Below are 21290 nucleotides of genomic sequence, written 5' to 3'. Positions count from 1 at the left end.
TTGAGACCGCCTTTCAGGGCTGAAAGGGCTTCCCTGTCAGTGACCTGTTCGCAGTAAGTAATCTCGTCTGTAAACCTGGCGAGATAGCTTTTCAGCGTCTCTCCAGGGGCCTGCCTCATGTCTTGCAGGCGTTGGATTGGCGCCTCTCCTTCCCTGCGTGAGAGGTACTGGTTCAAGAATGCTTTCTTCAAGTCCGGCCAACTTCTGATGCTTAGGGGAGGAAGCCTGCTATACCACACCTCGGCGGCTTCGCCTAGTGTTAAATGGAAGGCTCTGTACTTTAGAGCAGGTTAGGCTCCCCTAAGACTCATTTGCGTCATATACTTTGTGAGGTGCTTCTCCGGATCCCCTTTTCCCTCATACTTGGGGATCTTGGGGGCATGAAATTAGTTGGCATTGGGAAGCTCCGGATTTTCCTTGAGAAAGGGAGGTTATCGTCATCGTCGTCAATCTCATAAGATCGGCAGGGCCCCTCTGATCCTTGATCATCTTGGATGTCTTGGGGTGGAGGAGGTGCTTTCCCCCGGCTTTCCCAATCGACTAAGTTTCTCCTCTCCCTCCTATTTCTAGGAGGAGGGGGCGGAACATACTCTTCTTCGTGGTCTGACCGGACCGACCCTCTTGAAGGGCGGACCCTATTGCTAGGATCGTTCCCTATCCGGTCGAAGACGCTTACTGACCTCTGGTCATCGTGTTCTTGGGGAAAGTTGTCCCCAAAGAGTGGTTCTGATGGGTGGCTCTCCTGCACATAAGATGTCGCTTCGGTGTTACCCTCTCTTTCGAGAGGACGTTCTGTGTGCCGGCTCATGTGGCCTCAAGAATGAGACAAAGGGATTTCCTGTACCGGATATGATCCTTGGGGCATCTGGTGTCCCTGGGCTTGCATGAGAAGTTCCCGCATCGCCATATTCTGAGCTGCTATGTCTCTCATGCCCGCAGCTATCTGGGCCATTCCTTCAGTGAGTATGGTTGTTCTTTCGCCTCGTCGACGCCGGTGATGCGGTCTCTGATGAGTAACATTATTATGGAGTACCTCTTCTTCAGAGGCCTCTCTGATGGGGTTGTCTTCACGGCTATAGCTCATCCTACCTCTTCTTTCAAGGATAGTAAGAACTTGGATTGTAATTCGACTTTTGTTCTTTTTCAAGAATGCCCCCTTTTCAGGGTCAGTCGTCGGTTTTCCGGTGGCTTCTCCGACGGGGAATGTAGGACTTTGAATGGGGAATGACGGTTCCCACAGACGGCGCCAAACTGTTGACCTCCAAAAATGGCTCCTCCACGTGGCCAACTTATAGCTACTTCACATATTCCTCCCTGTGAAATGAACAAATAGTCAGGCGCACACGGCCAGAACCGACGGGGGTGGTGGCCGTATACACTCTGACGGTCAAGTCAGGTTTGGGTGGTCGGAACAGTGCCCTGGGGGCTACACAAATCAATCAATAAAGGGGGAGGAGAATATATAAACTTGTTATGGAATGCTATGTATTGAGAGTTTCATTACCTTTGCCTCTTGCCAAACTTTAGGTATTTATAGGTGGTATGAACCGTGGGATGTGGAACACGTGTATATATCTGACGGTATGAAGCGTCTGCCGCGCTTGTAGAGTGGGCGGACAGTTTGTTTCCCCTGAGTTGAATTGACATAAAGTTGATAAGTCACATCAAATAGCCTCATGGGAACGTCAAATCAATTTAAACCTTATATGCAGAACAAATCTTAAATTGGCGACGGATCTTCTGACCGGGGTCCACCTGAACCCGACCTCGGAGGTGGGATACTTCGGCAGATCAGTAGTAGGAATCGATGTATCACTTCGGAGAAGTTTCGGAAAGGTCAGAGTGGTCTATTTGATCTCGGCTTCAGTGGTGAGATGACACTTCAGTATCGTGGCTCGTCACTTCGGAGAAGCTTCGGGAAGGTCCGAGTGGTCTATTTGATCTCGGCTTCGGTGATGAGATGACACTTCGGTATCGAGGCTCGTAAAATGAGGCGTAACATCTTTGTTAGTGAAAGGAACCTTGGCCTTGTGTCATGTTTAAGCAAATGAGTATCCAGACAGAAGCTTTTGGTAGTCTATTTCTCTGTTCTCCAATCAACATAAACTTCCACGCAAAAATATTTCGTTGTTTGTATCAAGCGGTTTAAGCTCAGTATGAACCAGGAGTTCGTGATTGACTTTTGAGGTTTGCAATGCAGTATTTGAAGTAAAACAGGTCCGACTTTTTGTGTTATTTGTCCTTCTTATATAACATAATTTGTTATTAAATATATGTTCTTTGAGTGCTCCAAATAGAAAAGTTGTTATATCTGGTCAATTATGATGATCTCGAATATGATTTTTCAATATTCCAACTTGCTAGTTAAATTTTGCATGCACTTTTTTCTACTATGAGTTCTTCACCAGTGGTGTAAACTATTTTGCAGTCTTTCCACTGTTGCAAGTATAGGCGAGATGAAAATCAGCTGGACATTCTTGCTAACGACACTATTCCTAGATGGCTAACTGCAGCACACCATATAGATTTCGACACCATGGCAGGGGCAGACAAATTCAGAAATGTTTACTTCGTGCGGTTACCCCAGGATGTGTCGGATGAGATTGAAGAAGATCCAACTGGTGGGAAGGTAAAATGGGAACAAAGAAAGCTTAATGGTTTTCCCAACAAAATTGAGGAAATAGTGCAATTTCACATTGGTGATGTGGTCACTTGCTTGCACAAGGCATCGTTGATTCCAGGAGGAGGAGAGTGCATTATTTATGGGACTGCAATGGGGGGTGTTGCGGAGGCTTTCTTGAAAGATCTTCAAATCGTTGATTTTTGGGCTCAATCCAACGCACCTTCCTCAACCAACCAACAATCAGTTCAATCGGCTCCAAATCACAACCAATTGATTTACCTCGGTTGCTATTCAATTTTACCCACGTAGAACAAGAAAAGATGATGATTTGTGACCACAAAGACTAGGAGAAGACACCATAAAGGTATACTATGAAGGAATCATCAATTGCACACGTTATACAAGCGTTTTGGACACTTCTGAAGACCTTTTTTCTCACACAAAAGGGGCAGTTGGGATTTTCTTTTTCTTTTCTCAAAATCACACAATACATCATAAGAAAATGACTAGGGTTATAGCCATATATATACTCTAGGGTTAGGCTTTAAGTTGGACCATTAAAAGGGTAAACGGGTCAAGATTCAAGCCATCCATAAGGGAATACAATTGGACCAGGTATAGCTCATGGATTTGGTTGTTGGATTTATTTCATTCATCGGCCTATGCCTATGAAATAATATTAATCCACGTTAATATCATAGCCCGAGATTTATTGGGTATCAAAAAATCCAACAAATCTCCACCTTGATGCCCAATAAATCTGCAAGCAATCAAAACACACAGTTCGCACTTACATAATCAAGATAGCCAATAAAATTGGATCACAGACCTTACCTCGTGTTTCCAATTTGAAACACATACCATTCCTGCTTCATGTACTCACTAGAGCTAAGGTAAAAAAACACCCAAGTAGAAGCAAATATTTAACAGTAAACAATCAAGAGCAAATACACACGCGATGACGATATACTATAGGATAAGATATATAGATCTTTTCAGAAGCACGTTCACATAGAACCATAGATTAACACCAAGTCAATCAAACCACGGTCAACCACATATGCAACACATGCATAAATGGCCCTAAGAAAAGATCTCACCACACTTATCATATCCCATTTGATGTAGGTCACACCTCGAGAACACATATCTCCTCTCATCGCCCACCAAGCTCGCTAGATTGATCGCCCAACTCATGTCTAACTGGTAAGTCACAATAGATTCTAAGTTCACGGGATAATCCTCTATCTCTACATCATTTCTCCCAACCTACGTGGATAATGGGTCTCCACCTAACAGAAGTAATAAAAGTGCCACTCTCATACTCCACCTGATCAGGGTCTCTTTCCAGATAATGGATTCTAGACATTTGATCACATCTCCACTCGTGATCCAAATGTCACACTCCACATTCCCGGTTCAAACCACCATGTACCCCTAGGCATCTATACTCCGCCTTACCAAAAGGCATACAACACATTGCTAATGCATCTTAACCCACTATGCATGCAAGCAATTACACCAAGTAATTCTAATGTCTCAAATTTATGCAAATGCACATATTAAACACATTGAAATGTAGCAGATAATCATGCAACAAAATTTAGACAATCACACACATGCAGAAAATGATCACACACAGATGCATATGCAGTAACTAGGTTTACACTTAATAAACCTCACTGGAGTCATAACTCGACCTCTCAACCAAATTCGCCTCACCTCTCATCTTACCGTTCAACTTATCTTTCTTTTTGGGACAGTCCCTAATAAAGTGTTCAGACATACCACAACTGTAACACCTTCTACCCCTAGACTTGTCTCGTCCCTTGCCCTTCTTCTTACTACCCTCATCACTCGGGTCACTACTCGAATCACTACCGTCTTGGGTTCTACCCAAATTCATTTGCTTAAATTTCATCCTACTACTCATTATATGTAACTCGCCACTCCTCTTATCCTCTTTTTCAACCTTAATCTCCATCTCCTACTCCTAAGTAGGGCTGTCAATGGATCGGATATAGAGCGGATCTGTCCAAATCCAATCTGATCCGTTAAGAAAAATTATTCGATCCGATCCGATAATCCAATGGATATTTGATTGTTAAATCCATATCCGATTTGCTATGTTATCGGATATCCGATCCGAATTTTTTTCCACCAATTTTTTCAAAAAAAAAAATATTTTAACTATCTTGATGGACTCACCTAATATACTAGAAGGCCCAAATCGATTTTTCATTCAAGTGATGCTCCTTTAGTTCCTTTTAAAGAAAATTTCTCTTGGAATGTTTTAATAATCTTCCTATGTGGGATACTACATTTTTAAAGGGCACTTCTCTTCTAATGTTTTAGTGGTCTTTCAATGTGGGATACTACTCAATTGTCAATTTTAAGTGTTTATTAGTTTATTTTATTATTTTCACTAAAAATCATAGCCTTAAGAAAATTAAAATAAAAAATAATATCAATTTTAACAAAGTAAATTATTTTTGGACATATTAATTATTAGTTTTTGATGTTATAAAACAAATTACTATAATTATTTTTATCATATTTTAATTAATAAAAAATTAAACATCTTTGAACATTTCAAGTAAAAATATATACTATTATCTAATATTATTTATTATTTGAAAATTATGCGTAAAGCATAATATAAGTTTCAAAATGGAAAAAATTATGTTTAATAAATTATGATATAATATATAAAATATATAATATTATTATAATAAATCAGATCGGATTGTTATCGGATCGGATCGACATATATCTATATTTGCTCCATTTAGTTAACGGATTATCGAATTCAGATTTTAATCGGATTATCAGATTGAAACCTTAAATCCATCTCCCATTAATTTCATCGGATTCGAATCGAATTTGGATCAAAAATCAATCCATTGACAGCCCTACTCCTAAGTGAGTCTATGACAATCTCGGGTGTTAAGGCGTCCCTATCGTACTTAATTGCATTCTTAACTTCCCTATATGAATCAGACATGGAATTAAACAGGATAATAGCCTTATACGTTTCAGATACCTTCTTATCACAATTAACGATTCTTAAACTAACTTGTTAAAGATATCCAGATTGTTATCAAGATCCTTTGAATGATCCATTTTAAAGCTGAAAAATCGTTCAAGCAAATACAATTTATTAGGAGTTAACTTAAGCAAATATAAGTCCTCCAACTTTTCCCAAAGTTATTTTGTAGAATTCAGTTTTCCTACTTTTCTCAAAACAGTATCAGACAAGTGTAAAATAATTGAAGTGTATGCAATTTCATCATACTATTCTTTTTGTGCTTTTATTAAATTTGCAGGAAATTTGCCATCTATGGCCTTTGAAACTTTTTGTTGGACCAAAATACCCTTCATCTTTTGTTGCCAAATTGAAAAATCCCTTTTCCCATTGAAAATTCCAACTTCAAAGTGTGAAAACATTTTTAAGGAGAAAATAACAAACAGAACAACCAAGTCACAAATAAGTAACACAAAATAATCCTAAAGTCGTAATATACACCGTTCTAGATTTCAGGATTTCGTAAGATTCACGATCTTAGATCAAGGGAATGTTCGAACGGGTCAAGTCCAGGTGTTCTAATTGGATAATTAATGCAAACACAAAGGTGTATATACAAAAAATTCAAATATTCACACAACAAGTCTCACACAATGACTATATGATAGATAAACACAAAATCAACTACCAACTTGCAATCAAAATTCAACACTTCAAAATAGAGCAAATAATTCCTAAATTTTTTAGCACAAGTAATGGTTGCCAAGCAATGAAAACTCTCAATTCTATTGATCACCCACATGATGATCTGCTAATACTGAAATTTAAATTGAGTTAAGCCAATTTATCAGAGTAGACCCATCTGAGTCCGTAAATTACGAGAGTTGCGAATTTCTCACTTTAGGACCATCACTATTCGTCCTAAAGTCTCTGGAAACTACAGCAACAAAAAAATCACGATCGAGTCCTGAATGCCCGAAGAACAACGCTGTCCAGATTCTTCTGCAGGCCCTAAAACAAAAAAACTTTCAACACAAAAAATGTCAGAAATAATGTTAGGAACAAACTGCCTGAAGGGACCTCCTCGAAATTCCAGTTCACGCACCCTCACGCAAGGCTCCTTCTCTCTGTGTGTGGGCTTCACGCGCCGCCTTTGACCGACACGCGCCGCCCTGCAGGGTTCGCCTCCACCTGAATGTCATGCCAGTGGTCTCCGTTTCCCAAAACTTCTTCCGTATTGATCAGAAAACGTGAAAAACGGAGACTGATTTTGACAGTTTTTTCGATCTGATTTCTGGTTCATTTTTGCCGATTTCTAGACGATTTTTTTCTATATTTCAAGAGCCAAAACCACCACCTTGAAACTCTGATACCAATTGTTGCGGAAGCTTTCTTAAAAGATCTTCAAATCGGTCATTTTCGAGCTCATTCCAACGCACCTTCCTCAACCAACAATCAGTCCAATCAGCTCCATACCACAACCAATTGATTCACCTCGATTGCTATTCAATCTTATCCACGTAGGACAAAAAAAATATGATGATTTGTGGCCACAAAGGCTAGGAGAAAATACCACAAAGGTATATTATGAAGGAACCACAAATTGCACACGTTATACAAGCGTTTTGAACACTTCTAGAGACTTTTTTTTCACACAAAGGGGGGCAGTCGGGATTTTCTTTTTCTTCTCTCAAAATCACACAATATATCATAAGAAAGTGGCTAGGGTTATAGCCATATATATACTCTAGGGTTAGGATTTAAGTTGGACCATTATAAGGGTAAACGGGCCAAGATTCAAGCCATCCATAAAGGAATACAATTTGGCCGGGTGTAACTCATGAACTTGGTTGTTGACTTATTTCATTTATCGACCTATGCTTATAAAATAATATTAATTCACGTTAACATCATAGTCCGAGATTTATTGGGTATAAAAAAACTAACGGGGGCTTATGCGCATTGCTTCCTTTCACATCTCGTGATGATGTTGACTTCTTCTGTCATTTGGAGATAGCACATGCAGCAGGAGCTCCCACCTTTGTGTGGCAGAGACCACATGGCATACAGATCTGCCTACTTTCCAGTTAAGGTAAAGTTCAGTTACTAATCTTTTCCTGCAATGTAATAAAATTTAGTACTTGCCTCGACATATCACAACTCATAGGTTTTTATTTATTTATTTATATTATACTGGAGAAACTTTGATCCAGCATTGCATAGAGATAGCACTTGGTGCAGCATTATTTTATTTTTATTTTATTTTACCTTTTTTCTTTCTCTGTTCCATTTTTTATTGGGTACGGTGCAGTGAGGTGGGGTGGTTGTTTATAGATGCAAATCTTATTAAGTTGAGAAGAATCAGATTTTGAAATGTAGCTGATTCTGTCCCCTCTAAGTTGACACTTTTTTGACATTCCAATTGTATTGCTTCAAGGGGCTGATGTCTTGGTAAAAAGAAACACGGGATACATTAAGTTCCATTGTGATTTGCAAAACTTGTTACCAAGGTCACTATGATAGATAGAATCATAGAAGGGGCCCTTGATTTAGCATCTCTGACTTGGTTCCATTCTTAGATCTCATTATGTACTCTGTTTGTCTCGTGCTTCAATGATGATTATTAAAATGTGTTGCGTCTATGCGCCATAGAAAATTCTCATATTTTCCAGCTAAAAGCATATGATGCATTCTACTATTATGTGTCATAGTATGTGTAGCTTCTTTATGGAATCAAGCTATGCATGTATTGAAGAGGAAACAAAACCTGAAGGACTGTAGAGGTTTTAGTTTCTGGCTAATGTTCATAGCTTAATATAGATGCTCACAATTCTGGTGCTATAACAACTGCAAATTTCTAACATTTCATTTTACATCAAATTATCTGCAATTTGCATCCTTTATCATACTAGATGCAATCTCCGAAGCTATTTTGTCCGTGATACCTATTTGTTTGGGATTTTATTCTTTGCAATAAATTTGCAGGACGTGATTGATGGAGATATGTGCGAACAGTTCCCAACTTGACCCATGGATCTGCAGCGTAAAATTGCTAATGAGTTGGATAGAACTCCAGGGGAGATTTTGAGAAAACTGGAAGAAATAAGGAACAAAATCATTTGAGATCACGCTGATGAAAGGTAAATGTGTCCCTAAGCTTTAGCGTGTGTATTGCATCTATTTATGTACATTTATGTAACTATCATACTATTTTGGTAGGTTATTTGATCTGTAGACGATGAGGTGCTTGTAATTATCTGTCGTTGCAATCTCATTTTTTCAGTCAGTTTCTGATTTTGTTTGTATAATACATAGTTGGAATATATTCTGTAGCATTTCTTACTTCTGCTTCTGGTTCATTATCTGATTGACGGAATATTTATCCTTTAACTGGTGATTTTACATATATATTTTTTGGGATTTTTTTTTTTTAAAATCAAAATGAACTTGAGGAAGCTCTTGGAATCCTGCGATTAAAAGGACACAGACTAGCAATTGGGACGAATTTGGAGGATAAGAGCGAACATGACAGCATGCGGTCAGGTCAGATCTGCCTTAACCGTGCAACAGGTTAGGTTAAAATTGTTGCAGAAGTCTAAAATGCCTAAAATTGAGGGGTCTAAAGTCTTAATTTTGAGAATTGATTTTTTGATCGTAAGGGAAAAGTGGGATCCACCCGTGAGAGAAAAAGTCAAATATGGTGGTTGGAATAGTGAAATAACAGTCAAAAAATCAATTTTTTGGACGAAAAAAATCACTCCCAAACAAGCTGCAAATCTACACCAATCATTTCAAAAACAGATTTTTAAATCATTTGAAATCAAGGATCCAGATTTTGCCAACACACTTTGGCACTCCACTTTTGTATACCAACTTTGTAGGAGTAGAATTATTCATCTAAAATTATTTGACCAAGATGGTGCCTATGGGGTTTTGAGACTAGTAGGATTATTTATCTGTCATTCTCGAGTCTTTATATTACATGCTGGAGTTTTTGGTTTTCATTCAACTGTCTACAGGGATGTGTTGTTATAGTGAAATTTCATGCCTGTATTTTTGTTTGACATCTAGTGAAGAGGGCGTTCTTTGTTGCATCAGCACATCATCTATTTATGGCTGTGTGGAGACGGCAGTGAACTGGTTGGCTTGTTTTCAAAATGCTCATTTAATTACTAATTAGAGTTTATGCGCACAGCTATCTATGGACGTTAATTTTTGTCTGATTGAAGGAGTGGCCATGTTGATGGTTAGGATGGTTGTTACAAGACAAAAGCATGTTCAGGAAAAGTCACGCGTGGTTCAAGGATGCAACTTGGCATTTACATCCAAATGTGCCCTTTTAAGAAGCTAAAAACTCATATTTCTGTGCCTTACTCTTGCTGCAGCCTTTAATCCCCTGATTATTTCTTGGCATGCCCTCATGTTTATCGCCCGGCTCTTGTAATCAGGTGAAGCATTACAGTATGTCTGAATCACTTCTACAGGTCTTGATTTGCAGAATTAAAACATGTGAAATTGTATGTTTAGCCAAATGCCCTGTTTATTCAGAGCAGCAGTTGAAACCAGATGAGCATAGTTTGAACTCAGTAGTGACTTGCTCCTTATTTTTGTTCTTGAGAACGAAGAATCTGACATTCTGTGTTCGCAGGGAGGATTTTGGATATGGAGAGCATCAATCAGTAGCCAAACTTTTTATTTATTTATTTTGCTGTTATAAGATTGTGGCTGACTGAAAAAAAAGTGACTCCATAGAGGGTGAATGGGTTCCACCTTATGTTGTTTATTCAAGGTTCCAAAAATTCGAAATGCTCGGGCCTCTGATTTTCAGTAAATAGACTAGCACTCCATATAAAACCTCCAATTAAATAAGTTATTTAAGATTTTCGTCTGAAGAATGTTGATGTAGCCATGTCAACAATCTGAAAACTATGCTTTCCAACGAGAACATTTCCACAAAATTGAGACGATAAATTTAAACAATTATCGTTATATTTAACATGAGCAGAATACATCTGGACACTTGGTGAGTACATTTTTTTACTTTGGCCTTGCCTCGATATTACAGTAATATTCTCATGATTTGTAAGGTACCGTTAAAAAATTTGATTAAAATTTAAGTTAAAATCAACAATTAATTTTAATTCTACATTTCATGGGATACACCCAAAATTTTTGAATTACACATTTCATCAACACAATCTTGCATTAAAAAGGAAAAAAAAATAAAAAAATTGAGGAAGAATTAAATAATAGTATGGTACAGACTTAACCATGTGTTTGACGCCCATTAAAATTTTGAATTGAGCTATATGAACATAAAGGTTGATATAGAGGATGACAGAATACACACATGGGAGGATCGGTATTTTTTAATTTACGTAGGACCCATGCAGAATGTGAGGGTCGGTCAACCGAGCTATCACCAAAATTTGGGCAAAGTGGCTTTTTCCTAAAAATTTAATACATTTTTCATTCTTTTTTTAAACCACACATTTTTTGATAAAATAATATCATTAAATCAAAAAAATTTCCTTCTTTTTTAATCACACATTCTTTCAAAAAATTCTAGTCCATTATATATTTTACAAAAATTCTCATTGTAATGGGTGTCAAACAGAGCATTTCAAATTAAAATTTCCTTAGATTTTTGTTCATCACCTAGAGTTCTACAAGGATATATAGGAGTCGATGTAGGACATATTCTTTCACGTATGGTTAATTGTCTCAAAAATCACAAATTCATCGTCAAAGTGCTGCTTGTTTGAGGTAGTTCATGTACCGAACCTATTGCAGCTTCATCTCAGGCTTCGACAAAGGATGGTTCAGGGGAAGGGAGGCTTGACCATAATGACTATTCGAGCGAAGACCATAACAGCTGACATAGTACTGCCAAAGGCGAGCTTCATTTGTTTAATACATTTTTTTGCTTCTTTTCAATCACACATTCTTTAATAAAATAATATTACAATTAAACCAAAAAAAATTCTTTCTTTTTTAACTACACATTCTTTCAAAAAATACTAATCCATAATATATTTTACCAAAAATTCTCATTGTAATGGGTGTCAAACAGAGCCTGCAGTTACATTCTGCAGAGAATTAAGGCCCAAATGTAACCATGTATGAAATATGAAAACTGAGATAAGTTCACGTACGTTAATCAGATATCGACATCAACATACAATTTTCAATCATACACCTTCCAAATGACTAGCATCACAAGTGAAATCTGAAGGGAGAATCCTACTTGCCACTAGTTGACATCTCACCTAAAGATGCAGTTAAAAATTTCCTTCTCACAAGTCATATCTCACATTCCATTTGCCTTTACCGTCAGCATTGAACGTCCAATTATTTTCCTTAATCTGAAAGTACGGAATCTGGAATAACAACGATAGATTCAGTAAGGTAATGAAAATATATCAGTGAACAACAAATAAAGCATTAAACCATTATGGCTACTACAGAGAAAATAATCAGTTTCAATATCGAAAACAAATTTGATTATTTGAAAATTTGGAAGTACTAAATAAATTGGCTTATTTTAAAGAAAAGATGTTACTGTCCAAGGCTAAGAAAATTTGAAAAGTACCAAGTCATCTCAACCCATTGTCGAACTAGGCTATAATCATTAGCATACCAGATAAGTAGAAGGAAAGCGAAGGTAGTACACCGAACATAAAATCTTTAGCATTCCTCAAGGAAACTTGTACTTGACTTTCAAGTATTCAAGATTTGGTATCGATCTTTGTTAGTTATTAAACCATGAAATGAATGCTGACCAAAATGACCAACTTTGCATCAAAATAAGTTCCAGAGCTCTAACAGTGACAAGTAAAATACCTTATCAACGACTTCATATCCAACTTTGAATCTCAAATCTTGGTCTTTTTTAAAATTGAAGATGATCCAATTAAGTTCAGCTGCTCCTTGGGACTCCCTCTGCAAGAACATTGCAGTATACAAATTGCTCATGTAACTTAAAATAATGAAATAGGTCCCGGTATACACTCGTCTTTGTGCTTATGTGAACAATTATGAACATCAGTAGTCTCACATGCACATGCATTGCAGAATGAAAGAACTTCCAACCTTTTTAAATTCCTTGTCAATAATAAATCGACCCTTGATGTTAAAGTTTATCAACCCATTGTTAGTCACTGGATATGTCTTCTTTCCACGAACACTGTACCTTAACTTGTCGTGCCTAGTGTATTGAACACCTGTGCCAATGCTGGCTGATACCTATATATCATCATTAATTCTATCAATCTAAAATCATTCAGCAACAAAAAATTTTCCATTCCCAATATTTCTTTCTTGTTCCCCTCTCTCTATAACGGGATGGGAAGGGGGCAAGATGGTCCTATCCTCAATTCAATTGTGGGAAAAGAATAAACAAAGAAAAGAAAAGTGTGTACATCAGGATAGAAATGCCTTATCATCGCACTAAGATAAGTTGGAGCTCCAAGCCTTGTGTCTAGCTCTCCATGAAGCTGCCAATATCAATGAAACATGCCCATGAGGGAAACGAGTTCAGGAAACTCGTTAGTTAAGAAATAAAGATCAAGCTAACTATTAGCGACAGTATGAATATCAGCAGAGTTATACAATAGTAGTTCACATTCACAGTCAGTTCTCAGCAACATATTTTGAGGGTAAAATAAAACGAAATTCAAAGAAATAAAAAAGTCTTACTACAGAAATCCATTGAGAGACAGAAACACACTTTTTCATTGGATGAGAAACAGGTCAAACAGATAGTGCTCATTACACATTCCTTCATTTTTCTTATTCGTTTCCTTTTCGGCATAAAAGTGTCTTATCTCATTTAAAAAATGGCCTTTTCACGTCCCAATAAGCTCACTTTGAAACCTCTATAGCCGACAAAATAGATCATTGTCGAAGGCTATAAAAATGCAAAACTTCTGAATCGACGCTGATTACCAAACCAGAATCCAAAACAGTTGGGATAAGAGCAGGTATGGCTAAGCTTAAAAAACATCACTCATAAGTAAACATAATGCTCAAAATTGAAGAGCTACATATGCATATAACGCATATTCAGTCAACCTACTGATTTGTAAATAAATTATTATACGTATATTAGTAATGGACGGACCTGCAATAGAGTATTGGAGTCGGTGGCGATGGGGTACATTTCCTTAGCATGGATTCTCAAGGATTTGGAGTCTCCGCCATACCTAAGTGAGCTCTCCATTATCCGCTCTTATCCACTTAACAAAACCCTAATTCTACAACCGTATATAGTTATGGCGGACACAAACCGACACTTTGCTATACAGCCAACAGTAGAGAGAGAGAGAGAGAGAGAGAGAGAGAGAGACGATAAAAAAATAAAAATTCCACTCATTGCAATTATCCTAGTGGCTAGTAAATAAATTTCTTTTTTTTTTTAACTGTGAGATTTAAAAATAAAATATATTACTTATTTTGATACTAAATCCCTAAATTACATTTTGAAATGGTATTTTATTAGAAAATGTGTAATTTGAGAGTAAAATTATTTTATGGGTTGAAAAATGGTTAATGCACCCTTTTCGTTAAATAAAATAAAAAATAAATAAAAATTGGTAGAAGATATAAATTACTTTTCTCAACATGGTCTCTTTTCGGAACACAATTTGGCAAAACCATCATATATATAATTCAAACATGCTACTTTGCCCGAAAATGGTTGACATGCAACCTGACTAATACTCATTCATTCCTTTTGAGCCAGCCTCTCGAGGAATGAAAACAATCCTCGATACAGCAAGAAAAAATTGTGAGTTCGATTGGTAATATAAAAAGGAAAAGAGAGGGAAACAGAAGATGATCAGTTATACAATAAGAAGTAGAAAGGAAACATGGAGTTACCTTTCCCCCAATTGTATACATTGCCTTTGGAGGTTTTGGTGCAGCCTGAGCAGAGGACAAGCCATTTGGATTGTCCACAAACTCTCGCTTCCGCTCTTTTCCAGGTGCGGCTCCAACTTGGAATTCATAGGGATACTTGAGTGTACAAAGTAAGTATCAATAATTTGTCTGCTTCTTGCATATTTCAATGTATTTCCACCGTGGAATCTCATTATAACATACTCAGAAAGTAAATAACCTGTGAAATTATGCGGTTTCCAGCCAAGAGCTCAGATTCTCGACTCGACACTGCTTTAAGTGAAAATGCACCTATTCGGGTAGCTCAAAGAAATGTCAAGCTGAATCTATTATCCTAAAGCAGAAGACAGTTAACTTGCACCATAGCTAACCTGCACTGTGAATCCCTTTTCAGCTACAGGACCCTTCCCTTCAACAATATCATAATATTTAAGCCTTCGGCTGCTACAGAAGAAAGTGATGAATAAAGGCTCTCAATTAGGTTAATCAATAAGTACTGTTATATTTCAGTACCGGACAAATGACCTATTAAAATTCTTGTGGACACAATAGTTAACAAATAGTTGAGACTGCCTGAAGCATAATCAGGCTGCAAATGAATGAGTTGTCAGTTATCACTGCTTAATAGCACTGAGACTCAATAAAAGAATTCAAATAAGCAGATAAATTAAAAAAAGTTGGATCATCATTCAAGGTTCCTCTACCACACAGAAAACAAAAACATTAGTAAAGGTACCTTTACAAAAACGCTAGTAAACGAAAATAACTCAGTTTGTATCAATTATCATCAGGCCGTATGTTGACTTCTGGCAGGAAGTAAAACATCACTCCTTTCAATAGGTAGAAAGGGAGCAGCTTGTTAAAGAAAAATATTTGTTGTCTATTCGTAAATCCAAATAAATGAAATCTATGCCTATTAACAAAATAAAAGAAAAAAATTTAAGAGAACCCAAAGAAAGAGCTACCGTTCTGTAGTTCCATATCGTCCCCATCTTGAAAAGCAGACTTCCTCCTGAAAATTCCAATCTGAATAAAGAAATTCACATGGGCTTCAACAATCCAGTGCCAATTTGGGTTTTCGGCCTATCGGAAAAGAGTAGAATAAGCCGGAAGGTATCGTTTTCCTTATTTTTTCTTTAGGTTAGGGATAACCGTCGCTGGCCACAAAGATGACCTGAAACGCCTCGGGGACGCCATCGATTCGCTACCTCCTCTCGTGGTAAAGGCGTGTTCTTGCTTTCACCCTCTTTTTTCTGTGGTTTACTATCTATACATATTTTTCCTTCTCCATCTTAAGATCCGGGAAACGAGTGCTTGATGTGCTATGAGTTTGCTTTTCAACTGAAAAATGTAATATATCCATGTCAACAGAAGATAACATACTGAGAGAGAGAGAAAATACGAAGGTTTATTTTGTGTCAAATACTATTAATTTCACTGATTAATAATGATTTCTTAAAGATTATTAACTATAAAAATCTTCAAGTCCATTAATTAACCAGATCATGGTCATAAATTTAACTGTCGTTTATGAACAGGCGTGTTCTTTCTGAAACTGAAAACTGAAAAGACACGAAAACGGCAACAGACACCCTTTCATCATCTATAAATAGATGAAAAGATTTGGCCTTTTACATCAGTGTATTAGAATCAGTTCTTACAAACATACTTTCTTCATCATCTTTGCTGTTAATAATCAAGATTTTTGGCAAAAGCACACAATGGCTGCCAATAATAGGATTCTGATTATCGCCATCATTATGTCCGCATTTTTTCTGATGGCAATGGCAGAAGGGGCGGAGAGAAATACAAATACACATTGCATGATAGAATGCTATTCCGAATGCATGCAAATCGATATTTTTACGCACTGGGATTGCGAGAGCGGGTGCAGAGTTGCCTGTGCAAGAAGACACACGAGGAAAGTATCAGTGGATGGTCAAAATGGGTTCCTGCCTTCGTGGGTTTAACAGTCATCACAAAACTTTATCACATTTTAATGCGTAATCTTTTCATTTTATCTGTCTTTGTGAGAGAAAGCGGTCAAGTTCGGGTTTGTAGTAGATTTTCCGGAGTTTTGATATGACTTTATACAATAACAAAGTGAATGACTGTCTTCATTTTCCTGATATATCAGACTGGTTTGGGTCACAGTAACTGCTATATTAATTATTTGTTCATCGTCTTCCAATTATATAATCGACTTACTATTTGGTTTATTTACATATTGATATGTCAAAAAAGCCGTAAATATTGATTTGATCATATTTTCTGTATATAAGCATCATGTTTAGTGAAACGATTGCTAGTTACACAATATCACTTCCTATAGCAAAATGTAAAATAAAAATGTCTGATGTATCTTCTAGTAATTATATTTAGAGGAGCATAACGATAATGATAATGACCGAGTTTGAAATTTATTAATACAGAATGATACATTAACATCAATAGAACTTCAAAAAAAATAAAAAAATAAAAAAATTATTGATTTTATTTCACATTTGCAAAATTTATTTATTTATTTTAATTTTTCTTTTCAAATGTTAAACTTGAAGGACATAAATTGTGCATTGTTTATGAACAGGCTTATCCTTAAATAGTTGAGAAGATCTATGACTTTTTATATCATCACTGCATTAGAATCAAACGTTAAACTTGAAGACATGGGCATAAATTGTGCATCATTTATGAACAGGCTTATCCTTAAATAGTTGAGAAGATCCATAGCCTTTTTACATCATCACTGCATTAGAATCAAATCAATTCTTAAACATAAACCTTCTTCATCATCTTTAGTCTCCAACAGTGGGATTCTGATTATTGCTGTCATTTTGTGTGCTTTGATGGCTATGGCACAATGAGAGGACAGAAATAAAAATGCACATTGCATGATAGAGTGCTATTGGCAATGCAAACAAATCGAGATTTTCACACCCAACGAATGTGAGTCGCCCGTGCAAGATATGAAGAGAGTATCTGTTATTTATGTTCAATCACCAATGCTGATGCCCGTAATTCTTAAAAGAAAGGGTGGAAGAAAGAAAAAAATATGTCTTGCCATACATGGCTGTCTACGATGTACATTATACTTCCCCTATATATACATAATAACGATAATGTACTGATAAAAATCATGAGCATAACAATAATGATCAAGACCCCGGTTTGAAACTCATTAAATGACATGGAAAACACTTGTCGTATATCATCATTTACATTATCTTTTACAGATTGATGAGGTATCAAAAAGAAAGTCATACGACGCAATCATATGGATATATAAAATATAGGATTTCCTATCCTAGCATGATAGGGAGAGCTAATTTAACAGATTATGATATTATTGATCGATTTGGGCATATATGCAAAAATCTTTCCGATCCTCTTCTACTAGGAAAAGGTCCTCCCAATGCTCTAACGCCCACGCTAGACATGAACCGAACTGTCTCATGACATTCTGAATCCAGCTCACCTACTGCTTCAATGGGCGAACAACTTTTCTCAACTATTTTTTTTATTTCCCCCTTTAATCCTGCTTTATTCTTATCGAAGTGTTTTTTTTTTTTAATATAAGTTGATCTATAAGTGTTCTTTTAATATATATTTGGTTGATGAGATTTTGATCGAATCAAATTTCATCACATCATTTGTTGTTGCAAATCTATAAATTGTGATGCAACCATAAATTTAATCATGAATTGTTTTTTAACAGGCTTTACTTTTTCCTGCTTTTTTTTTTTCGAAGTGTTTTTTTTTTTTTTTTTAATATAAGTTGATCTATAAGTGTTCTTTTAATATATATTTGGTTGATGAGATTTTGATCGAATCAAATTTCATCACATCATTTGTTGTTACAAATCTATAAATTGTGATGCAACCGTAAATTTAATCATGCATTGTTTTTTAACAGACTTTACTTTCTTCATCATCTTTTTCGTTAAATATCAAGATTTTGACTCAAATACACAATGGCCTCCAAGAATGGGATTCTGATCATAGCTGTCAATATGCATGAGCTGATGGTTATGACAGAGGGAAAGGGGAGAAGTGGAGAGTCGCCTGTGCAAAACATACAAGGAGAGTACCTGTTAAAGAAAGCATGCTAATGCCCATTACCCAGGCAGCTTGTTATTTGCATTCAACCCCCAGTGCTCGTGCCCGTAATTCTTGAAAGAAAGAGTAGAAGAAAAAAATAAATGTGTTGCCATACATGAACATAGTTCATTCAAGAAAACGAATTTCTAAATGCATATATACATTTTGATGAAGACTGTCTACACTCTACAATTTACTTTCCCTATTTACACATAATTACTAACATCACATAAGATACAAACATGAGTACATTACATTGAATTTTACAGATAGAAGTATATTAACCAGTGAACAGATTTCACTTCCTCTAGTTTATTATGTTGTTCTCAGAAGAATTTTCTGATAGTCTCCTTTCAGAGTTTCTGGGCAGTTCATTCTTCTTACTTAGCAGCACATGGTCATCTGTCGAGCTTCCTTCTTTTTCGGTTCCTTCTAGATTGATCCTTCTTCTCATCAATTAATGATATTAAAGTTTGAAGGCGTCTAGAATGTGAGGTAACCTGTCCATTAGAAGCAGATTCAACAGCGACAGATTCCCGATACTTGTGAATAATCTGCCACAAGTATATAACGAAAGCAAGAAAACAAACTATCCCACATATAAGAAATAGGCCCCAGAAGCTTCTCAGGTGAAGACGCTTTGATTCAATCTTGGTATCATCTGTAGTGCACAAGTTTTTCGTAGCCCACTTGTCATGAAGTCTCTGGAGATCTCCATTTTCTGATAGTGTTAAAATTGCTGTTGATAAGTCAATGGTCAAGGGGGAGTCCCGTGGAAATGCCTACATAAAGATGCAAGAAATTAGCCATCGAGGAATTTTTGAAACTGGATTTAGTCCAATCATAAGCAGGTTTCACAGGGCACTGGGAAACAAATAGAAGACAACGAAATAAACAAACATTATCTTCGTCAAAGTGCACAAATGCGCAAGCAGAACAATAGATGTTACTCACAAAACCCCAGCCACTTTTGGGGAATGCCTGACCAACAATCCTGAACTTGCAATGGCTTGACAAGAAAAGCTCTACATATGGACGTTCATCGACAACTGCAGTAACACCACCTTTTTTCGGACCCTTTAGAAGTGCAGTGGCGTACTCTTCTGGGGATCCAAGGGCTTTAAGCCTGGATTTAGGAATACCAATTTCATTGGTCAGATAATGTTCTGCAAAAGAACCCACTTGGTATCCAATAGGATCATCACCATCTTTTAACCTTTCGATTCCTTTGATAGGAGAATAGAGCTGTTTAACTGTGAAGATAGAGGTCAAACCAGCAGTGTAACTTGAGTTAATTATTAAGACAACAAAAAGCCATATTATCAGCACTATACGCCCAAGAGTACTCATCGGTTTCTCTTCTGCAAAAAAGTAAAGCATCAGAAGGTTAAATCTATCTATCAGGAACCAATTGTAGTGGAAAAATATTACAAGAAATATTCACCGACATAGTTTTCACTTACTGTGTGATAAAAATAGGGTTGAGAGGCTGAACCTGCAGGAGAAGCAGGCAAAAGGGTGTGAGAAACCGGTTCTTCATAACTGTTTGCTGTTCTTTTGGTCAAGAATGACAAACCCAAACTAAACCATCAGACTCCACAAAAAGTTGAAATACTGGTAATTGACCATGCATCTTTCTATTATCAAAACACTGCATACCTTTTCTCAGAGGCTCAGACACCAATATGGCAATAGAACAGCATGCTCAGACAACCAAAAAAATTAAAGGTCATTATCTAACCAGTTATGCTACAAGAATTCGTAAATTTTGACATATTGTGATAAAATCAGCTACTTTTGACGTTTTTACATCAAGGAAATTAATCAATTATTCAGAAGTAACCTTTTATCCATCCAGGAAAAAGGACCCCCTGCCAAGGAAGAGAGTTGGCATACATCCATGCAGTTTTATTAAGTACTTTTGTCCATCAAAAGAACTTGACATGATTAAGGTTTTTCTCCAAGTAGTAGACTCTCCAAAAACTAATAATTAATATCAGGAGAAAGGTAACTGAAGAACAACAGGAGGCATGAGTTCAGATGGTCTTTGACAGTGGACTCGAAGAATGGTGCTAGATGTCTTTTACTCCATTCTTGAAGTTCATAACTTCAAGAGTAACTGAAAGGAAGTTCTACCAATTGGGTATTAGGGATATTAACATGGATGCAGAATTAAGCTGGTTATTAAAATTTATTAGTTCCAGTACAAAAGAATTTTAACTCGGAAAATAGATCGATAAATTTGACAGTCATCAGTTGCTATTTTGGATGGTAGTTTAATAAACATACGTATTCCCTATCAAATCTTGTATGATTGAACTCACCATAGAACGGTTATCAGTTGCTTCTTTGGTGGACCGCGGAACTCATCATTAATTCGGTGCTCCAAAACCCATACAACTATTCCAAGAATAAGAAATAAAGCAGCAGTAACACCCCATAGTGCAGGAGAAAACGGTCCTAAGAAAGCCCAAGCACCTGTATTCAACTCCCTAACTGGGACTAATATAACAAGTCCAGATGCAGCATATGGCTGTGTAAATTCTACATTTCTTTTCCGATCTGTCACGATGGCAATGTCACCAACAACCCCATCAAAGAACTGTCACAAGTAAACATAATGATTAGCTAACAATATAACCAAGC

General features: G+C 36.7%; 2 protein-coding genes and 1 pseudogene across 3 annotated transcripts in view; 1 reads left to right on the top strand and 2 right to left on the bottom strand.

Annotated features, from left to right (window-relative positions):
- Window positions 1-920: 920 nt before the first annotated feature.
- LOC111378536 lies at window positions 921-8829 on the top strand (annotated as a pseudogene).
- Window positions 8830-11747: 2918 nt separating this feature from the next.
- Window positions 11748-13995, bottom strand: LOC111378546 (outer envelope pore protein 21, chloroplastic-like). 2 transcript variants are annotated; one of them, XM_023001763.1, is made up of 5 exons: window positions 13771-13995; window positions 13070-13144; window positions 12741-12893; window positions 12492-12590; window positions 11748-12028 (listed from the first exon to the last, which is right to left on the bottom strand). In XM_023001763.1, exons 1-5 carry the CDS (start codon window positions 13867-13869, stop codon window positions 11945-11947), a joined length of 510 nt encoding a protein of 169 aa, XP_022857531.1. In that variant the 5' UTR covers window positions 13870-13995; the 3' UTR covers window positions 11748-11944. The 2 variants fall into 2 exon arrangements, with proteins under 2 accessions (XP_022857531.1, XP_022857533.1); XM_023001765.1 differs by lacking the exon at window positions 12741-12893 and having other exon boundaries at window positions 13771-13989.
- A 4774-nt stretch (window positions 13996-18769) lies between these two features.
- The window catches only part of LOC111378535 (glutamate receptor 3.3-like), a 41443-nt gene continuing 38922 nt past the window's right edge, over window positions 18770-21290 (bottom strand). Inside the window, exons 3-6 of the mRNA XM_023001756.1 lie at window positions 20969-21246; window positions 20108-20139; window positions 19599-20005; window positions 18770-19426 (exon numbers count right to left, since the gene is read on the bottom strand). Of these exons, the coding sequence (XP_022857524.1) occupies window positions 19043-19426; window positions 19599-20005; window positions 20108-20139; window positions 20969-21246 (1101 nt within the window). The 3' untranslated portion in view covers window positions 18770-19042. The remainder of the gene's footprint in view (window positions 19427-19598; window positions 20006-20107; window positions 20140-20968; window positions 21247-21290) is intronic.

The sequence above is a fragment of the Olea europaea genome, unplaced genomic scaffold, assembly GCF_002742605.1.
Source record: "Olea europaea var. sylvestris unplaced genomic scaffold, O_europaea_v1 scaffold1831, whole genome shotgun sequence".
Classification (NCBI taxonomy): domain Eukaryota; kingdom Viridiplantae; phylum Streptophyta; class Magnoliopsida; order Lamiales; family Oleaceae; genus Olea; species Olea europaea.
Note: the sequence above shows the minus strand (reverse complement) of the source record. Positions and strands in the feature narration are given on the sequence as shown.